The 17,306-nt window shown below is 33.2% G+C and overlaps 3 protein-coding genes across 3 annotated transcripts; 1 reads left to right on the top strand and 2 right to left on the bottom strand.

Annotated features, from left to right (window-relative positions):
* Nucleotides 1–10,057: 10,057 nt before the first annotated feature.
* On the top strand, nt 10,058–11,898 carry PAAG_08981 (4-coumarate-CoA ligase; the record flags this gene model as incomplete). Its single annotated transcript, XM_015846690.1, has 5 exons — nt 10,058–10,161; nt 10,241–10,516; nt 10,641–10,879; nt 10,947–11,293; nt 11,317–11,898. The coding sequence occupies 5 exons, from the start codon at nt 10,058–10,060 to the stop codon at nt 11,896–11,898; spliced, it is 1,548 nt and encodes a 515-aa protein (XP_015701611.1).
* Nucleotides 11,899–12,526: 628 nt separating this feature from the next.
* PAAG_08980 (hypothetical protein) lies at nt 12,527–12,934 on the bottom strand (the record flags this gene model as incomplete). Its single annotated transcript, XM_002789065.2, has 1 exon — nt 12,527–12,934. One exon carries the CDS (start codon nt 12,932–12,934, stop codon nt 12,527–12,529), a length of 408 nt encoding a protein of 135 aa, XP_002789111.2.
* A 3,405-nt stretch (nt 12,935–16,339) lies between these two features.
* On the bottom strand, nt 16,340–17,108 carry PAAG_08979 (hypothetical protein; the record flags this gene model as incomplete). Its single annotated transcript, XM_002789064.2, has 6 exons — nt 16,340–16,381; nt 16,515–16,578; nt 16,672–16,699; nt 16,779–16,817; nt 16,950–17,006; nt 17,084–17,108. 6 exons carry the CDS (start codon nt 17,106–17,108, stop codon nt 16,340–16,342), a joined length of 255 nt encoding a protein of 84 aa, XP_002789110.1.
* Nucleotides 17,109–17,306: the final 198 nt, after the last annotated feature.

Raw genomic sequence — 17,306 nt, 5'->3', positions numbered from 1 at the left:
GAAGAAGGGGAAGAAGAAGACTCGCAAGAAGGGTTGCACGGTACAGAGTGAGCGACGGCGACTATTATAATGAGGCAGTTGAAGTGAATGTAGGTAGAAGTGTAGAGGTCATAATCACCAGCTTGACCCAGACATAAAATAACAAAATCTCACAATGTTGATCACAGAAAATTGTTAAATGATGTACTAGCCTAGATTTCAACTAGCTAGTTTGTTCACATTACAACAATTGTCCTTCATGAGATAACCAAGTCTTTTAATTAAAATAAGTTGTAAATAACATGTCAGCTATGTATACTTAAAGCTACAATCAATCTCAGAACAGATAGAAAATTTGATTTATTAAAGAAATACATATTTTTAGAAGAAATAAATTTTTTAATAAAATATATCATTATTAAGTATTAAATATTATCAAGTAATAAATATTTTTTAAAAATTATTAAATATTTAATATATTTAAAAATCAATAAATATTAAATATTAAAAATAGTAATAAATTAAAACTATTTAATATTTAAATATATTATTATTTTAAAATAATTATATATAATGTATTCAATAATCTCATTATCATTAATAATATAATTATAATAAATATGCTTTTAAATATGATTTTAATATTTCATTAAAACGAAAAGATAAATTTATTAGAAAAAAAAAATATAAAAAAGAAAAATAAAAGTTCTAATCATATACTATCAAAAATACAAAATATATTTGAAATCATATTATATATATAATTAATATTAAAAAAAAATTATATAAACTCTAATATAATTAAAAGTCTAATCTTTTAAATCTATAAATATAAAAGTTAAAATGTTGATTTCATATAGTCAATTAAAATTAAAATTATAATTTTATTTTATAAATCAAGAAAAATATCTTTATTAAATGTATATAATTATAAAATTAATATTTTATTTATATATAGAATAAGTAAGTAATTAAGATTATTTTTGCAATATTTATCAGAACTATAAGATTTTTAAAATTAGAGAAATAGAAATAAAAAAAATTGAATAAAAAATTTTAAAGTTTTATAAATCTATTAATATTAAATTTTTTAATTAAATTATTACTTAATCTGATATATTAAATAGTTGAGATTAGTGATTCTGATAATGAATTTGATAATTAAAATTATATTAGTCAGTCAGCTAGAAAGTTTAATAATGAATCTGATATAGAAACTAAATTTTATAAAGTTAATATCAAAAATATGTATATATAAATTAAAGAATCAATTGATAAATCTATTGATGAATTGTTGTCAACTTTAAATATCAGTTAGTAAAAATTATCATCAGTATTTACAAAATCTAAATAATAGTTTAAACTCTTATAAGTAGCTTCAGATGCTTCTAAAATTAAAATTTATTTTAACAATAAAGGTAAAAAGAATAAAGAATTTCAGTAAATTTACCTTATTATAGAATAGAGAATATTTATGAAATTTATAAATTTATAATATTAATCAAGATATATATTATAAATTTTTTAAAATAAACCTTTAAATTAAATATCTATCAAAATAGTATCATAGATTTATTATATAATCAGTACTAATATAATATAATTGAGAATAAATTATAAAAGTTTTAATATATTTAATATTTAAAAAATAGTTAAATATAAAGTCAATAAATTAATTATTTTATTCAAATAAATAATCAAAATTAAATATAATATTCAAATTGAAAATCCTGAGTAATTTAAAGTTAGACTAATAGTCAGTAACTTTTGTTACTAATATAATAATAATTTTGATAATATATTCACTTCTGTCATTTAATTAAAAAGTCTTTAAATTCTATTTAGACTAGTTATTGAGCTTAACTGGTATATAATTTTACTAAACACAATGAATATATATAATAGTTTAAAATTTAATAGAAATATAGTTTTATCACTACTTAAAAGTTTATATAAATTAAAATAATTAAAATACCTATTAAATATAAGATCAGTATTGATATTTAAGATATTAACTTCAAATTTTCAACAGCTGATATTAATGTATTTATTAATAAACATGATATAATTATAGTTTTCAATAATAATAATATTTTAAATTTATAAAAAATTAAAGAAAATATTAAATTTTAGAAATTATAATTAAAAAATTTTACTCTATAAAGAATTTTAATTAATTATTTTTATTATAATAATTGAATAATTTATTAAAAATTTAATAATAATTAGTTATCATTACTATATTTACTAAACTCTTAATAAATTTAAAATAAGTTATATAAATTTAATATTTATTTCTTTCAATCTCATTAAAAAAATTAAAAAATCAATGTTTTATTTATTAGATATAAATGAACATTCTGTATTTAAAAAGATTATCAGAAGATTAATATATTTAATTATAGAAACTCAGCTAGATATAGTTTATATAATTAATAAAATCAATTATCTATCAGATCATATTATATACTGAATTATTCTTATTATTTTATTTGATAAAATTTCAAATTAAATAATAATTACAAGAATTTATATATTGAAATTATATAGAATAAATATTTAGATTTGTTCCTACTGTTTAATATTTTATTTAAATATATATATTTACTGTAGATTAAAAACTTTTACTTTCTAATCTCTGAATACAAATTCTCAATTTTTTTTTTATATATTGATCAAGTTTCTAAGGTCTAGCAGTCTTAGTTAATATATTTTAAATTGTTAAAATTTTATTTTTATTTGTATAAAAATATAATTTCTCTTTTTTTCACTTCTATCTAATATTAGTAGCTCTCAGCTCTGAGTTTTCCTTTATTAATATAGTAGTATTATATATAATTAACTGATATTTCTTCACTAATTAATTAATAGCTTGATTGATAGAATTAAAATGAATCTTCATATAATATTTAATTATACTGCTTTATAGTTTCAATTTAGCTATATTATAAAAAATTTTATAGATTCAGAAAAGCTGAAATTTATACTCTAATTCAGAAAGAAAAGAAAAATAAAATTAAGTACGAAGTTGAATAAAAATCTGATTTAAATTATATAATACTTGATCTATAACTTTGGATTTAATTTTTATAGTAGTATTTTTTATAATTTTCTACATATCTGCTGCATAATTAATTAAAAATTCTTGATTATTAATATGATTGATATAGTTTTATGCTTTACTTTAACTTCTTATTATATACTTTCTTCAATAATGAAAAGCAGCTCATATCTAATAACTGCAGTAAATGAGAAAAGCGAGAAGATATATATAATACTATAATATCATGATTTAAATAAAACTTATTAAATTTAACTATAATATAACTATTATATTTACTCAGAATTGGTAGTTTTTTTTACTAATTATATAAATATTAATAAATCTATTAAATATCTTTTGTAGTTATATTAAATCAAGCTTATCTGTGATTTAGTTATTCTCATTAACAGTAATTATTCAGTTTTTTGATAGTTGCTCATATCATGGGAATTAATGATACATGTTTTTAAATATAATCATGAAAAATAGACCTTAATCTGTAATATTTACTTCTTTATTAATAGTTACTCATTTAGTATTTTTTGACTATATGAAAGATAACTTATTATTTTTCTCAACTATAGTAATCACTCTAACTATTAATATAACTATTATTATAAATTTAATTTTATCAAATTTTTAAATTTTCTCTAATAGAATTATTACTTCTTTATTATATAATGTATTAAAATAAATCAATTATATAAAATTTTTAAATTTTCACACTAAGCTTACTGATAGTTATATTGATATGTATAAGGGGCTGAACCCCTAGATTCGCTCTGGCTGGCTGACTCAGCCTAGCCATCATTTGCACGTACGCACATGATCATGCTATGTGAGCTTGCTTAAGCTTGAGTTCTCATCTCATTCTTTTCTTCCCTTTCTCAAGCAATTCGTCCTTGTTATATAGGAGGACTAGCCTCTAGTTCTTAGAGCTTAACTCTTTACATTATGAATTACTTCACTTCTTTCATTGATAGATCACTGAGAGCCTTAATTCTGTATCATGAAGCTCAGCAAACATGCTAACATATGATAGACTATTGAGAGTCTTAAATCCTGTATCATGAAGTTCAGTGATAGCACTGATATATGAATAGACTGAGTTAGCAATCATGCTAACAAATGAATGAGCAACATTGAAAATGTCTAGCTGAATGAGATAAAGTAACAGACTTGTACAACAAATACATAAATGAATCAATGTGAAGCAATGAGTAAGGATGCCCTCAGCAGCTTCAAACAACAATGAATGGTCTTTCTTCAACAGCAGGAACAGGTCCAGTGTGAGAACAGAGATTTAATAGCAGCTCAGCAAGCTGAAATAGCTAATCTACAACAAGCTTTGAACACTCTGATATCAACTCTCTCTCAATCAAACTCACAATTACTTATTGTAGTCAGAAGATCAAAGATCAAGCTATCAGACTACAAGAAGTATGATGATTCTAATCTGAAGCACTTCTCTCAGTGGGAGCTAAAGCTTCAATCAAAACTTAAGATTGATGAGAAAGCTTTATGTAATAATGAGGAATGTGTTTGATATGTGTACTTGAGACTAAAAGAAATGACAGCAGCTCAAGTTTATCTCTGAGTTGAGAATAATAAGAACAAGATCAACTTCATGATAGAGAGCTTACTGGAGCAGACATGCATGCTCTTTAGTGATTCTGCATGACAGAAAAAGGCTATGCAAAAGTTCAACAATCTACAACAGAGTAGAAGAGCTCTCTTTGACTTTCTGTCTGAATTTAATCAGCTACTGCTGAAAGCTGATAGTTATGAATGAGATGATCACATTAAAAAGAGGTATTTGAAATCCACTCTAAGCATGAAGCTGAGGGAAGGCATGATGAGTGTAAGAGAATTGTCTCTCTACAAGAGTTACTGCAATGAGCTTGAATTAGTTGGTCATTAGCTCTTTGAGCTTAAGACTTTAAGGCAGTGATCTAAACATTGCAAGGACAGATCTTCTTCAGATCATACAACATCTAATTCACACTCTCTACTTCATCATGCTGTCTTTGATTGATAAAACTAGTTTTAAGCTTCCACTAATGATCTGATAAATCTTTCTCCTGGTACTATGACCCTAAGCACTCATCATGCCAAATTGATAAATCAGACAGAGATTAATTGATGAAGAGAGCAAGGCCTGTGCCTGAGATGCAGAGTCAGAGATTATATGATTAAGAGCTGTCTGTTCAAATCTTTCAGATGCTCTGCCACCACTATAATAGTTAAGATGATCTCTAAGCTGGTACTGAATAATGATAATGTGAATATGAGTGAGGATTAGAAAAAAAGAGTAGCTTCAATCAAAAGACACTGAAAGGAGTAAAATAAGAAGCTTATGAAGAAGCAATGAAGAAGATTTAAATCTAAGATGATATTCAAACTCTTCACTGTTGATGCTCTAGTAGATAATGCCTTTTCAACTAGAGCAATGATAGACAGTGAATGTAATGTCTATGATTTTATTTCTCAATTCTATGTTAACAAGTATAAGCTCCTGTGCATTGAAATTCCCTCTGTTAAAATGACTGGCTTTGAAGACTCCATGAGACTCTCCACAAGCATAGTGACTAGCATTTGAATTGATATAGGCAGTCATGTAACTGAATGAGCCTTTCTCTACATGGTGAATGAGTTACATGATCATAATATGTATCTAGGTGACCTCTGGCTGGCCCAGCAAAAGGCAACTGTGATCTCTCATCAAAGAATTATGAGATTTGAAGAGAGTGGCATAGAGATAGAGTCTAGTTCAAATGCAAAAGCTGATGTGATTCTCATCTTTGTCATAAGCTTCTCTAGACTTGTGAGCACTCAAGAAAAGTAAAACATCAAGATCTTCACTGTCAGTTTGACTGACATTCAAAAGACTCTAGAAATGAAATCAAAGATTAACTTTAGAGAAAAGCTGCCTGAACATTATCATGAGTTTTTGAATATATTTGATAAGGAAGCTGTCAATGCTCTACTCTCACTTCATGACCCAGGTAGAGATCATAAAATTGAACTGATTAAAAAGACTGATGATAGCATAGAACAACCCCCTTGAGGCTCATTATATAATATATCTCAAAAGAAACTACTGACTTTGTGAAAGACTCTTACAGATTATCTAGATAAAAGTTTTATTAGAGTGAGCAACTCCTCTGTAGCTGCTCTCATACTATTTGTGAAGAAGTCTGAAGATGAACTAAGATTCTATATGAACTATCAAGCTCTTAATAAAATCATCTAAAAGAATTGATATTCTTTATCATTAATCAGTGAGACTCTACAGTGAATTGAACAGGCTAAATGATTCACTAAGCTGAATATTATTACAGCTTTTCACAAGATTTGAATCATGAAAGGTGATGAGTAAATGATAGCCTTTAGAACCAGATACAGGCTATTTGAGTGACTGATTACACTCTTTGATTTGACCAATGCTCTGAGCATGTTTCAAAAATATATTAACTGAGCATTACATAGATATCTGGATGACTTCTGCTCAGTCTATTTAGATGACATCTTGATATTTTCCTCAAGAAGCTTACAGGAGTATCATGAGCATGTACAAAAGATGCTTATGCATCTACAGAAAGCTGACCTACAGACAGACATTAGAAAGAGTGAGTTTAAGATGAACAGCACAAAATATCTTAAATTCATTATTGAAGTGAGTAAGGGTATAGGAATGAATCTGAAGAAGGTTAAAGCTATTTTGAAATGAATGACATATACTACTCTTAAAGATGTACAAGGATTTTTAGACTTTGCCAATTTCTATAGACAATTTATCAAGGATTTCTTGAAGATCATAATCTCACTGTCAATTCTTATATGCAAGAATGTTTCTTTTTTGTAAATGAGCAAGGCTGAGAAAGCTTTTAAGCATCTAAAATCAATGTTTATCTCTGTTCTGATCCTGCTTTAATTCAACTCTGACTGTGAGACTATACTGAAAACAGACTTCTCAGATTACATCTCAGAAATAGTGCTGCTACAATATGATGAGCAGAGCATTCTACACTTATGTGCCTTCTTCTCTTGCAAGCATTCACCTATGGAATGCAACTATGAGATTTATGATAAGAAGTTATTAGTGATAATTGAGTGTTTAAAGAAATAGAACACTGAGCTACAAAGTGTAAAGAAATTCAAGATTCTCACAGATCATAAGAATTTAGAATACTTCATGACTACACACAGACTAAATGAAAGACAGCTACATTGAATGAATATTTTCTATTGATTCAACTTCAGAATTGATTACCAGTCAGAGAAGTTGAATGCTGAATCAGATGCTCTATTATGAAGAGAGCAGAACATGTCACAGAATGCTGATGATGAAAGAATCAAGCAGAGACAAGCTCAACTACTTAAGTTTAACATACTGACATCTGAAATGAAATCAATAGTGACTGCTGTCAGTGTGAAATCTGAGATGTCTCTTCAAGTTCAGTGAAATGAGACTCACAAAAATGACAAGATTCTGCAGCATCTGAAGCAAACTCTTCATGAGAGAAGATTCAAATTTTCTTCTGAACTCAGTATTAAGATCTTCATCTCTGAGTGCTCTTTAAATAAGAACAGAGAGCTTCTCTTTTGAAATTGTAAGTGAGTGTCATACTTCAAACCTCTTCAAATCAGATTAGTGTATGAGACTCATGACTCACCTTTTACTGGTCATTCTGAGTGAGAGCAAATGGCAGAAGTTCTAAGATGTGAGTTCTACTGATCAGACTATATCATCAATGTGAGAAGAATGATCAGAAACTGTTATTTTTACAGATCAAACATTGCATGAAGAGATCAACATCAGAAACTGCTTAAGCCTCTCCTCATTTCTGAACATATGTGACAGAAGCTTTTTATGAACTTTATTGTGAACTTATCAAGCTTTAAAGAATACATGAACATCATGATTATATTGAACAGACTGATCAAGAGAATTATATTAAAAGCAGTTAAGAAAACTGATACAGAGATAGTAGCTAGAGTGTTTCTTTGCAACATTATCTCTTAACATGATATCTTTAATATGATAGTGTCAGATTAATGGTCAGCTTTCACAAGCATGTTTTGAACTCAGATGTGTGAGAAATTAGATATTAAGAGATGACTCTCTACAGTCTATCACTCAGAGACTGATGAAGCTACAGAGTGAATGAATCAGACTCTGAAAATCTATCTATGTAAGTATATTAGCTTTCAACAGAATGACTGATGTGAATGACTCTCTCTAGCAGAGCTGATCATCAATAATAGAGATGCTGTCTCAATGAGTGTAAGCTCATTCTTTTTAATACATCTTTTTCACATCTTCTTCATTGATATAGCTGATGCACCTCTCATTGAAATATCACATAATCTCATTGAGTTTGCAGATGATTATATGAAAAAGATCTGTGAAGTGTTGAAGTGAGCTTAAGTAAAAATGACAAATGCTCAGCAATCTCAATAGAAATATGTGAATAGATAAAGAGACTTAGCTTCAAGCTTTCAATCTGAAAATAAGATCTGATTGAGCTTAGAGAACATGAGAACTAATCATCTGTGCAAGAAGCTAAATGTGAAATACAATCAATATACTGTGCTAGAAAAGATAGAATCTCATGCTTACTGATTGAATATTTCATCTGACATTCATAATATCTTTAATGTAAAGCTTCTACATACTATGATGATGAATTCTCTGCCTAGTCAGAGGCAAACTGACTGGCAGTCACTCACTATAGAGACTCTGAAAGAATCTGAATTTGAGATTGAGAAAATTCAAAGTGAATAAACCTACTGTAGAAAAAAGTAATATCTCATTAAATGAGTAGATTGAGCTGAGTCTACATGGAATGATGTGAGTCTTCTACAAGAAGCAAAGATCTTGAACACTTGAGAGGTCTCTCAGCAGGCAAAATTAGGTGTAAAGAGGACTTTAAATAGTTGTAAAGGCCTGCAACAAAGAGGGAGAAGAGGAGTATTATAAGAGATTGAACCCCTAGATTTGCTCTGACTGGCTGACTCAGCCTAGTCATTGTTTGCATGTGTGCATGTGATCATGCTACGTGAGCTTGCTTAAGCTCAAGTTCTCATCTCATTCTTTTCTTCCCTTTCTCAAGCAATTCATCCTTGTTATATAGGAGGACTAGCCTCTAGTTCTTAGAGCTTAACCCTTTACAGTGGTTCACATTGAGGTGGTGGACCCTCATATGCGAGGGTCCGACCGGAGGTTGATTATGAAATCAACCACTAGGGCCCGGTTAATTGTCTAACATCTCACTTATTCCCCTGTTAGTAAGCTGGATGTTTAATATCCCCTGATGGAAGCAGGCTGCTTGCAAATAAGGGATTGCGTGCTCACAGATACCCAGGTAACTTCTGGTAGATATCCCTGTTCCCTTTGATAACGCTGATATCCTGGTGCAGCAGGGTTTGAACTTGTATTATTTATTGTCGCTGTTCCTGTCCTTTTCATGTGTGGATACTATTGGCTTAAAAAAGTCTAGTTTCTCCGTAGTTAAATGCTGTGGACATGTAGTTATCGTCAAACAGCATATTTTTCCACGTCCAAGCAACTATTCGCTTCGTTTGTCGAAGGACTCCTTTTCGAACTCCATGTTGGAACATCTTTATATATAGATATTCATTTTCACAAAATTCGCAGACAATTGTCTACCTTCACAGCGGTAGAGAGGATTTTTTTCATCTAATATCCGGCCAAGGGACGACGGCTTTATCGGCCTAAGATCTCGGGATAGGCCAATTATTTTGCCGCCCCAGCATGACTTGCTTCATAGTACGATTGCATCCCCACAATGTCCACGGGTTCCAAGGTGTCCAGCAACTGCCGTTCGGCTTTTACGACCCAATTTCTCCTTCGCTTCCCCCATCTCCAATGCCATATTTCTTTCCTAACCTTTACACCTATTCAAAACTCATTTTTTATTCATTCTTTCTGAGCCTTGTTTAGGAGTATCCCGAATGTAGACGTTGTTTTCTAGTACTTTACTATTGTCAGTGTCGTGTTAGCCTACCATCATGCAGGCCCAGTCACCCTATCCACCGGTAGATATACCAAATGTGGATCTATGGTCTTTGTTGTTTGAAAAAAAGAAAAGGCTTTTCGCTGACGATAAAGGTTAGTTAGTGTATGCATACCCCTTCTGTCGCTGGGCTGTTCGCCTGTCTGACCGCCAGTGTTTTCTAACAACATCTTTGCAGTGATATTCCAAGATGCCGACACTCTCCGCTCCTACACTTATTCCCTTTCCAAGTCAAAAGCATTGCCCTTGATTTCGGGAAAGGCCTGAAAGCTACTTGGAATTGGCAAAAGGGTGACGTCTTGGCCCTTCTTTCCCCAAACGACATTGACATCCCCCCGGTGATTTGGGGAACTCATTGGCCCGGTGGAGCCGTCACCCTCGTAAACCTAACATATACCGCGGAGGAATTGTCTCTCCAGCTTAAGGGGACAAAAGCCAGAGTGCTTGTTACCCAGTGAAACCTCCTGCCAACTGCTATCGCTGCTGCGAAGTTAGCCGGCATCCTCGATGACCGTATTGTCCTGCTCGGCGATAGGAGGGATTCAACTGCCAAGTTTAAGCATTTCACTTCTATACAGAATATTTCCCGCGCAACGAGGTATCGCAAAACGCGCGTCGATCCAGCGAAGGATCTGGCGTTTTTCCTTCAGCTCGGGAACGACAGGCATACCGAAAGGGGTTATGCTCTCGCACAGAAATATTGTTTCAAATATTATACAGATTACTGCGGGAGAAGAACACCATTTAAGTTGCGCTGGCGGAAAGGATAGGAATGGCGACAAAGTATTGGCGTTTTTGCCATTCTTCCACATATATGGTGTGTAGCCATTCATTTATACCAAATATAACCTCATAAGAGAACATATACTAACCACAGAATTTAGGCCTTAGCTGCCTCGTCCATAAATCCATGTACACCGGTATCCAGCTGGTTGTCATGTCTAAATCCGATATCAAAAAATGGTGTGCCCACGTCCAAAACTTTGGCATTACCTTCTCCTATATTGTTCCTCCTGTTGCAGTCCTCCTTTCCAAACACTCTATAGTTGAAGAGTATGACCTGCCTTCCTTGCGCTTGATGAATTCCGGAGCCACGCCGCTCAGTCGCGAGCTCGTCAACGCTGTGTATGCCCGCATTAAGACTGGCGTCAAACAGGGCTACGGCCTCAGCGAAACAAGCCCGACAACACATACGCAAGCGTGGGGGGATTGGAATAAATTCATTGGTTCCGTCGGCCTTCTGCTGCCAACCAGGAAATCAAGTATATGACCTCCCCCGACGACGGAAGTGAACCTGTTGAACTCCACGTCGGCCGAACTGGGGAGATCTATGTGCGCGGCCCCAACGTATTCCTTGGTTACCTCAATAACCCAGAGGCAACTGCAGCATGTCTTTCTCAGGATGGCTGGTTCCGCACTGGCGATGTCGGGCATCAGGATGAGCATGGAAACCTGTACATCACTGATCGCGTCAAGGAGCGTATTAAGTACAAGGGTTTCCAGGTGGCACCCGCTGAGCTTGAGGGTGTCCTAGTCGAGAACGAGTTGATTGCTAACGTTGCTGTCATAGGTGTTGAGAGCGAGGTACATGGCTCTGAGGTACCCCGCGCCTTCGTTGTGTTAAGCGGTAAGAAGGTAGAGGACGGGACTGCCGCAGACGCAGAGCAGATTGTGCAGTGGCTTGCCGGGAAGGTTGCGCCACACAAACGGCTTCGAGGAGGGGTGAGGTTCGTTCATGAAATCCCGAAGAGTGCCAGTGGGAAGATTCTGAGACGGGTGTTGAAGGATCGGGCGCGGAAGGAGGATACTGTTGAACGGCTTAAAGCGAAGCTGTAGCTGGCTTCTCTCGAATACTTAACCCTTTGGTGTCTTCTTTCCTTCTTTTTTTTCTCTTTTCCCACTTTTTTCCCCTCCTTAGAGTAGTTTTAAAACTATGGACCGTTGACTTTGTTTTGAACTCAGGAGATGTATCTTGGGGTTGTATGTGTGGTGCCAACTGAACACGGAATACCACATAGAGCTGAATCGAGCCAATAATTTGTCATTTATATCATTATTTTTCCCTCAGAAAGACATGATAATGGTATCCAAAAGGGCTACGCATATAAATAACGGTTTAGTAACATAGCTCTACAGAGAATGACAATAAGGGGTTGATTGATAGTGTCAACTAACTAGTATATTAAGCGGTTTTGAGCCAAAAACAAAGGAATGATTGCCCATAAATCTCACCCAACTTGATCAATATATATCATTATCCATAACACGGTTGACTTGAACTTCATAAAAGTTCGCATCCCACGCTCCCTCCCGTCCACACATAAACGTTGTCTTGGTTGTCGCCAAAATTTGAACTTCCCTTCCTCTCTAAACAACAGTCTATCCAAAACCCCAAATATGCTCAAGACCTCCCCTTCTCCACCGCCACATTATCCTATCTCTCCTTCATCCACAAAATGCATCCTTACAACTTGCAGTCCAAAAGCGGCACCTCACTGCAAAGCTTATCGGCGGATGCAGTAGGATCGTTGCAAAGGGTATTACACTCTGTCTTCTCGGGAGTGAAAACGAGGAACTCGTAGTGCTTGAATGGGAGACGGAACTGTTTCTTGCCGTAGGGGTCGTCGTACTTGGTCGCTTTATAGCCGGCACGGCAGGCGCAGTGGAAACTGTAACCCATGTTGATACAGGACGTAGTTATATCACAGAAGTTTTTGCCCGAAACAGGATTGCAAGTAGGGCAGACAAGGGCGTTGGGATAATGCTCCTTTGGGGAATAGCCATCACTGAAATCTGCTGCTGGATGGGCAGTAGCGAGGAGAGAGGAGGTGGTAATGAGCAGCATGGTGGAGATGACTTTGATGTTTAGCATTTTTGCGGTTGGTTTGTAGAACTTTTTGAGGTATTAGCATGTAGTACTAGAAGAACTATGCACTTTGCGTAGAATATGAATGACTGAGCGGTAGTGGAGGGAAACAAAAGAAGAAGATAAAGGAGAAGATTCTGACTCCCTTTATATCCATTTCAATTCCTCTCCCCGCCTTCTAACACCCAACTCCACATGCTGTATCCTGGCTGTTAGGTTCAAAGGCAAACCCATTGTCCCAATGGTTGTTGTCTCAGTTGGGCCAAGCTGGGTGCTGGAGGGGTAGAAACAACTAAAGCTAATATGGAATGATATATGACGTCTATTCATAGCAAGGCTGTATCGAAAGGCGAAGAGTACAATGGAGTCCAAGTTCCCCAGCTTCTTTCGATCAAGGGGCCACAAAACAGCTGGATCCAGGACTTGTATCGGAAAGTGTGCGCATCGAGTCTGGATGGCATTCCCAAAAGAAAATGTACATGGCTTAGGATTCGTTGGCCCAAAAGCAAGTTTTAACATGTCACAGAATGTATTCAAGTCAGCAGCTTTCACAGCGGCACGTCGCAGTATCTACGGCATAATGCCATCATCCAGGGCAGATTAATAAAACAAAGTCTTGAACAGGTTTTACCAGAACAAAATTATCATGAGGTATGATACATTTAGAGATACTCAAACTTGCTGAGATTCCCAGTGTACAGGAGGTATCCCCATCACTTCGGAATTCCATCCACGCAAAGAAGAAAAGCAGTACAGCCTTTCAATCACAGCAGAGGTCTAAGATCTATATGCACTCTTTGCTTTCGGTGACCCGTTGCGTTCATGTGAGGAATCACAAGGCTCAGACCTAGTTTGCGGGAAACGCGAGTCTGCGACACGGTAATACCAGAAAAGTTTTTTTACTGGTGATATCAGCTATGTTGTATCTCCATGAATAACAATAAAAACCACAACAACATTGAGCAACTTACAGACCCCATATATGACGTCATCATGTCCCCACAATATCTCGATCGTTCTAGCGTTCACTTTGGAGGATTTAGAGAAGCTTGCCGAACCTTATTCTTAATGCTAGTTAGTCTAGGAATTCGCCTGAAAACCTCCTCTAGTTAACCCTAAAATGAGACACTGACCTTCAAACTGTTCAGCCGATTCTTCGGGAATCGAATATAAAAAGATGGCCTTGCAATGAACCTTGACTGTGCTGCATTCCCTGTAACGTATTTCACCTGAGCCACGTACCCATGTGATATGAAACACCATTGAGTCATTTGAGTAGAACTTGTTAGACTACCTGGCAAAAAGGCCCAATCACCAGTGGTTTATACTGAAATAAGGACGAGCACAATTCCATAACAGTCATCTAATCTTTAAACCCACCTCCCAATTGAAGGGTTTTGTAATTATTGATGAGCCACTTTGAAACTCTTTATCTATTAGAATATATCTTTTTGATATTTTATTTATTAATGTGTTTTTAATTATCTTTTATTGATCAGCTATTAGAGTTTTTTTTATTTACATCTACTCTTGACTTGTATATTTATTTGTTATATTTGTATAACAATTTAATTATTATAATTATTTGAATTTGAATTTTAATTCTTTTAATTATAGTGTATTATATGATATTAAATTTAAATATATATAATCTATTAAACTACTTAATAAAATAATTCAATTAATTATTAATATAATCAATAATTTACTAAATTACTCTTTATATTCTATTTGATATAATTTTAAATTAAATAATAACTATAAAAAATTATATATAAAAATTATATATATTAAATACTTATATTTATTTATATTATTTAATATTTAAATATATTATATTTACTATAAATTGAAAGTTTTTATTTTTTAAATTCCGAGTTTAAATTTATTGATTTTTTTTTTATATATTGATTAAATAAGTAAAATGAGCTATCAAATGAAAGTGAATCAAATAATTAAAATGAACTAATAGATCAGAGTAAGTATATTAGATATTAATATTATTTATTATAAATACTTAATATAGAATTTATAATCTATACTAATATTGATTAAATAGTTAAAAATTCTAATTTTTATTTTATTATTGATTATATTTTTTATATTATTAATAATTTTATCATTTGAAAAAGTTATAAATAGATAAATATTTTTAAATTCTCTACAGAAACTAAATATCTCATCTTCTGAGACTGTTTATAAGTTAGTTAATCTCTAAAAGCTTCTTGCTAATATTGAATTTCTATTCTCTCAGCTTAATGAACTAAATACTACTGATAAAGTTGTTTTAAATTTAATTAATATTTTTATATTTATTATTCATAGTGATAACAAGTCTATAATATAATTTTTCTTTAATGAAGATATATCATATAATATTAAGAATATAATGATTTATTTTTATTTATTTATTTTTTTTTGAGATTTTATTCACAAGATTAAGATTATTTCATAATATATATAATTTATAAATACTGTGATAAATAATCTTATTATATCATTAAAAGTTATTAAATTCTTACAATGAAAGAAGATTGCAAATTTGAAAGGAGAAATGCATTTCTTTTTTCAATATCTTCATTTTAACTGATTTTTTCACAGTCTTGTTTTTTCAGTTGATTTTGTATCTGTACTTGGCAATAGGCTTATTATTGTATATAGAATTGAGTTCTCCTGTGAGGGCGTCAAACACTTCCATCACGTGACCTGCTTTCCACCATATATAGTCGTTCTTGTAGTGTGCAATCTCTGCAATCAATCAAGCTTGCCACTCTGTCATAATAGAGATCCCCACAGTAATCAAACAAAGCTAGTTCGCTCTCTATTTCAAGTGAAGGAGGTTGATTTTCAGCTAAGACTATCTCTGCTGTTGTCTTTCATCTATTTTCTTATCTACGTCTGACAGGTGCTCGGCGTCCTGAAAAGTTTTGAGTTGTATATTTTAATGAGACCTTAAATCCCTTTATTCTTCTTAGATTTTGTATGAGTCGCATGGTGGTAATTTGCGCACTTCCCGCCGATTCATATAATGAATAGTCTCAATAATTTTATTTAACATTCTTTGAAGTTCCCAGAAGGGTTGGAATATCATATCCGTTCCGCTTACACCATTTCGCATGATCTTCAATCGTCCATTTCACAAACACCAGTAAAATCAAGTTGATAAAACAGAAGAAGAGCCAAATCATACTACAAACTCTGAGTTATTAAGCTGAGCGGGCAGATTCGTCGTGCGGCCGACTGATCCCTGCGGCTTCCTGGCTTGGAAGAAAACAAACACAACAACAAAGGTTCCAGTAATTATCAAATCTCGTTGATCCAATATATTCATTCAGCTTCCTGCCATGAATCAGGTATGCAAACTGGATTTGGCGATTGCGGAAATAATTAGGTCCACACTCAGTGATGTTGCTATGAGCCAGCAGCAGAGGGCCCTTCACCACCCGGGATCAACTACTTTTTCTGTCAACGGTAAATTCAAAGCGCAGTGAAAAAAAAGTAAAAAAGAAAAAAAGAAAAAAGAAATGGCAGAAGGATCAATGAAGGCATTCGACCCATAGAAGGTTGTAGCAGATGCCGCGCTTACCATGCAGACATTATTTCCGTTCAGGAGAATCTTCGGTAGTTTGGTCTGAGCGCCGGTGTAGTCACTATAAAAGTTGTCAGAATAACTCGTTTCATACATGAATCAAGTGGACGTTTGAATGCACGTAAAAACGAAACTTTGTAGTAAGAAAACGTACAATTCAGTTACATCTTCGAGAACCATATCTAGGATATATGTCAGTCAATAGCTCCCAGGACCTACTACCATTCTATCGGGGGCAGAGGAGCAGGGGGCTCAACATACTGACGTAGTCATCAAAACCGAGCAGGGTGCCTGAGAATTCTATATTTAATGTTAGATTGAACTTTTGCATTATACACGGACATCCGGGAAGTCGGGGAAAAGAGATCAAATTCGTGTACTCCGTCAATGAGTATCAATATCATAAAGAAGCAACTCCACGCGTATACATACCTTTATCCCCTTTCATGACAACCCAGATTTTTGAACCCACACATTTATCAATCAACTCTAAAAATTATAGTGTTTAGCATACAAAAACCATAAGAGTTCATCAGTGAACCAAATCAAGTTAAGTCGAGCCTCACCTAGAGGAAGAAGTTGAGACGCCATTCTTCCGAAAGTCACACTGGTACGGGATAATAGGCTATTATACTTTACTCCTTGGCCCCGTTACAAAATGCAAATGGAGGAAAATGCTTTGCGTGACATTCGAATGGATAAAATGTATTTTAGCTATTTTTCTGCGCCGCTTCTTGAAATGGCATTGGTGGGAAGACTGGCCAGCTAACTGATATACGCGTACATCAC

Source organism: Paracoccidioides lutzii (genome assembly GCF_000150705.2).
Source record: "Paracoccidioides lutzii Pb01 unplaced genomic scaffold supercont2.58, whole genome shotgun sequence".
NCBI classification, from domain to species: Eukaryota; Fungi; Ascomycota; class Eurotiomycetes; order Onygenales; family Ajellomycetaceae; genus Paracoccidioides; species Paracoccidioides lutzii.
Note: the sequence above shows the minus strand (reverse complement) of the source record. Positions and strands in the feature narration are given on the sequence as shown.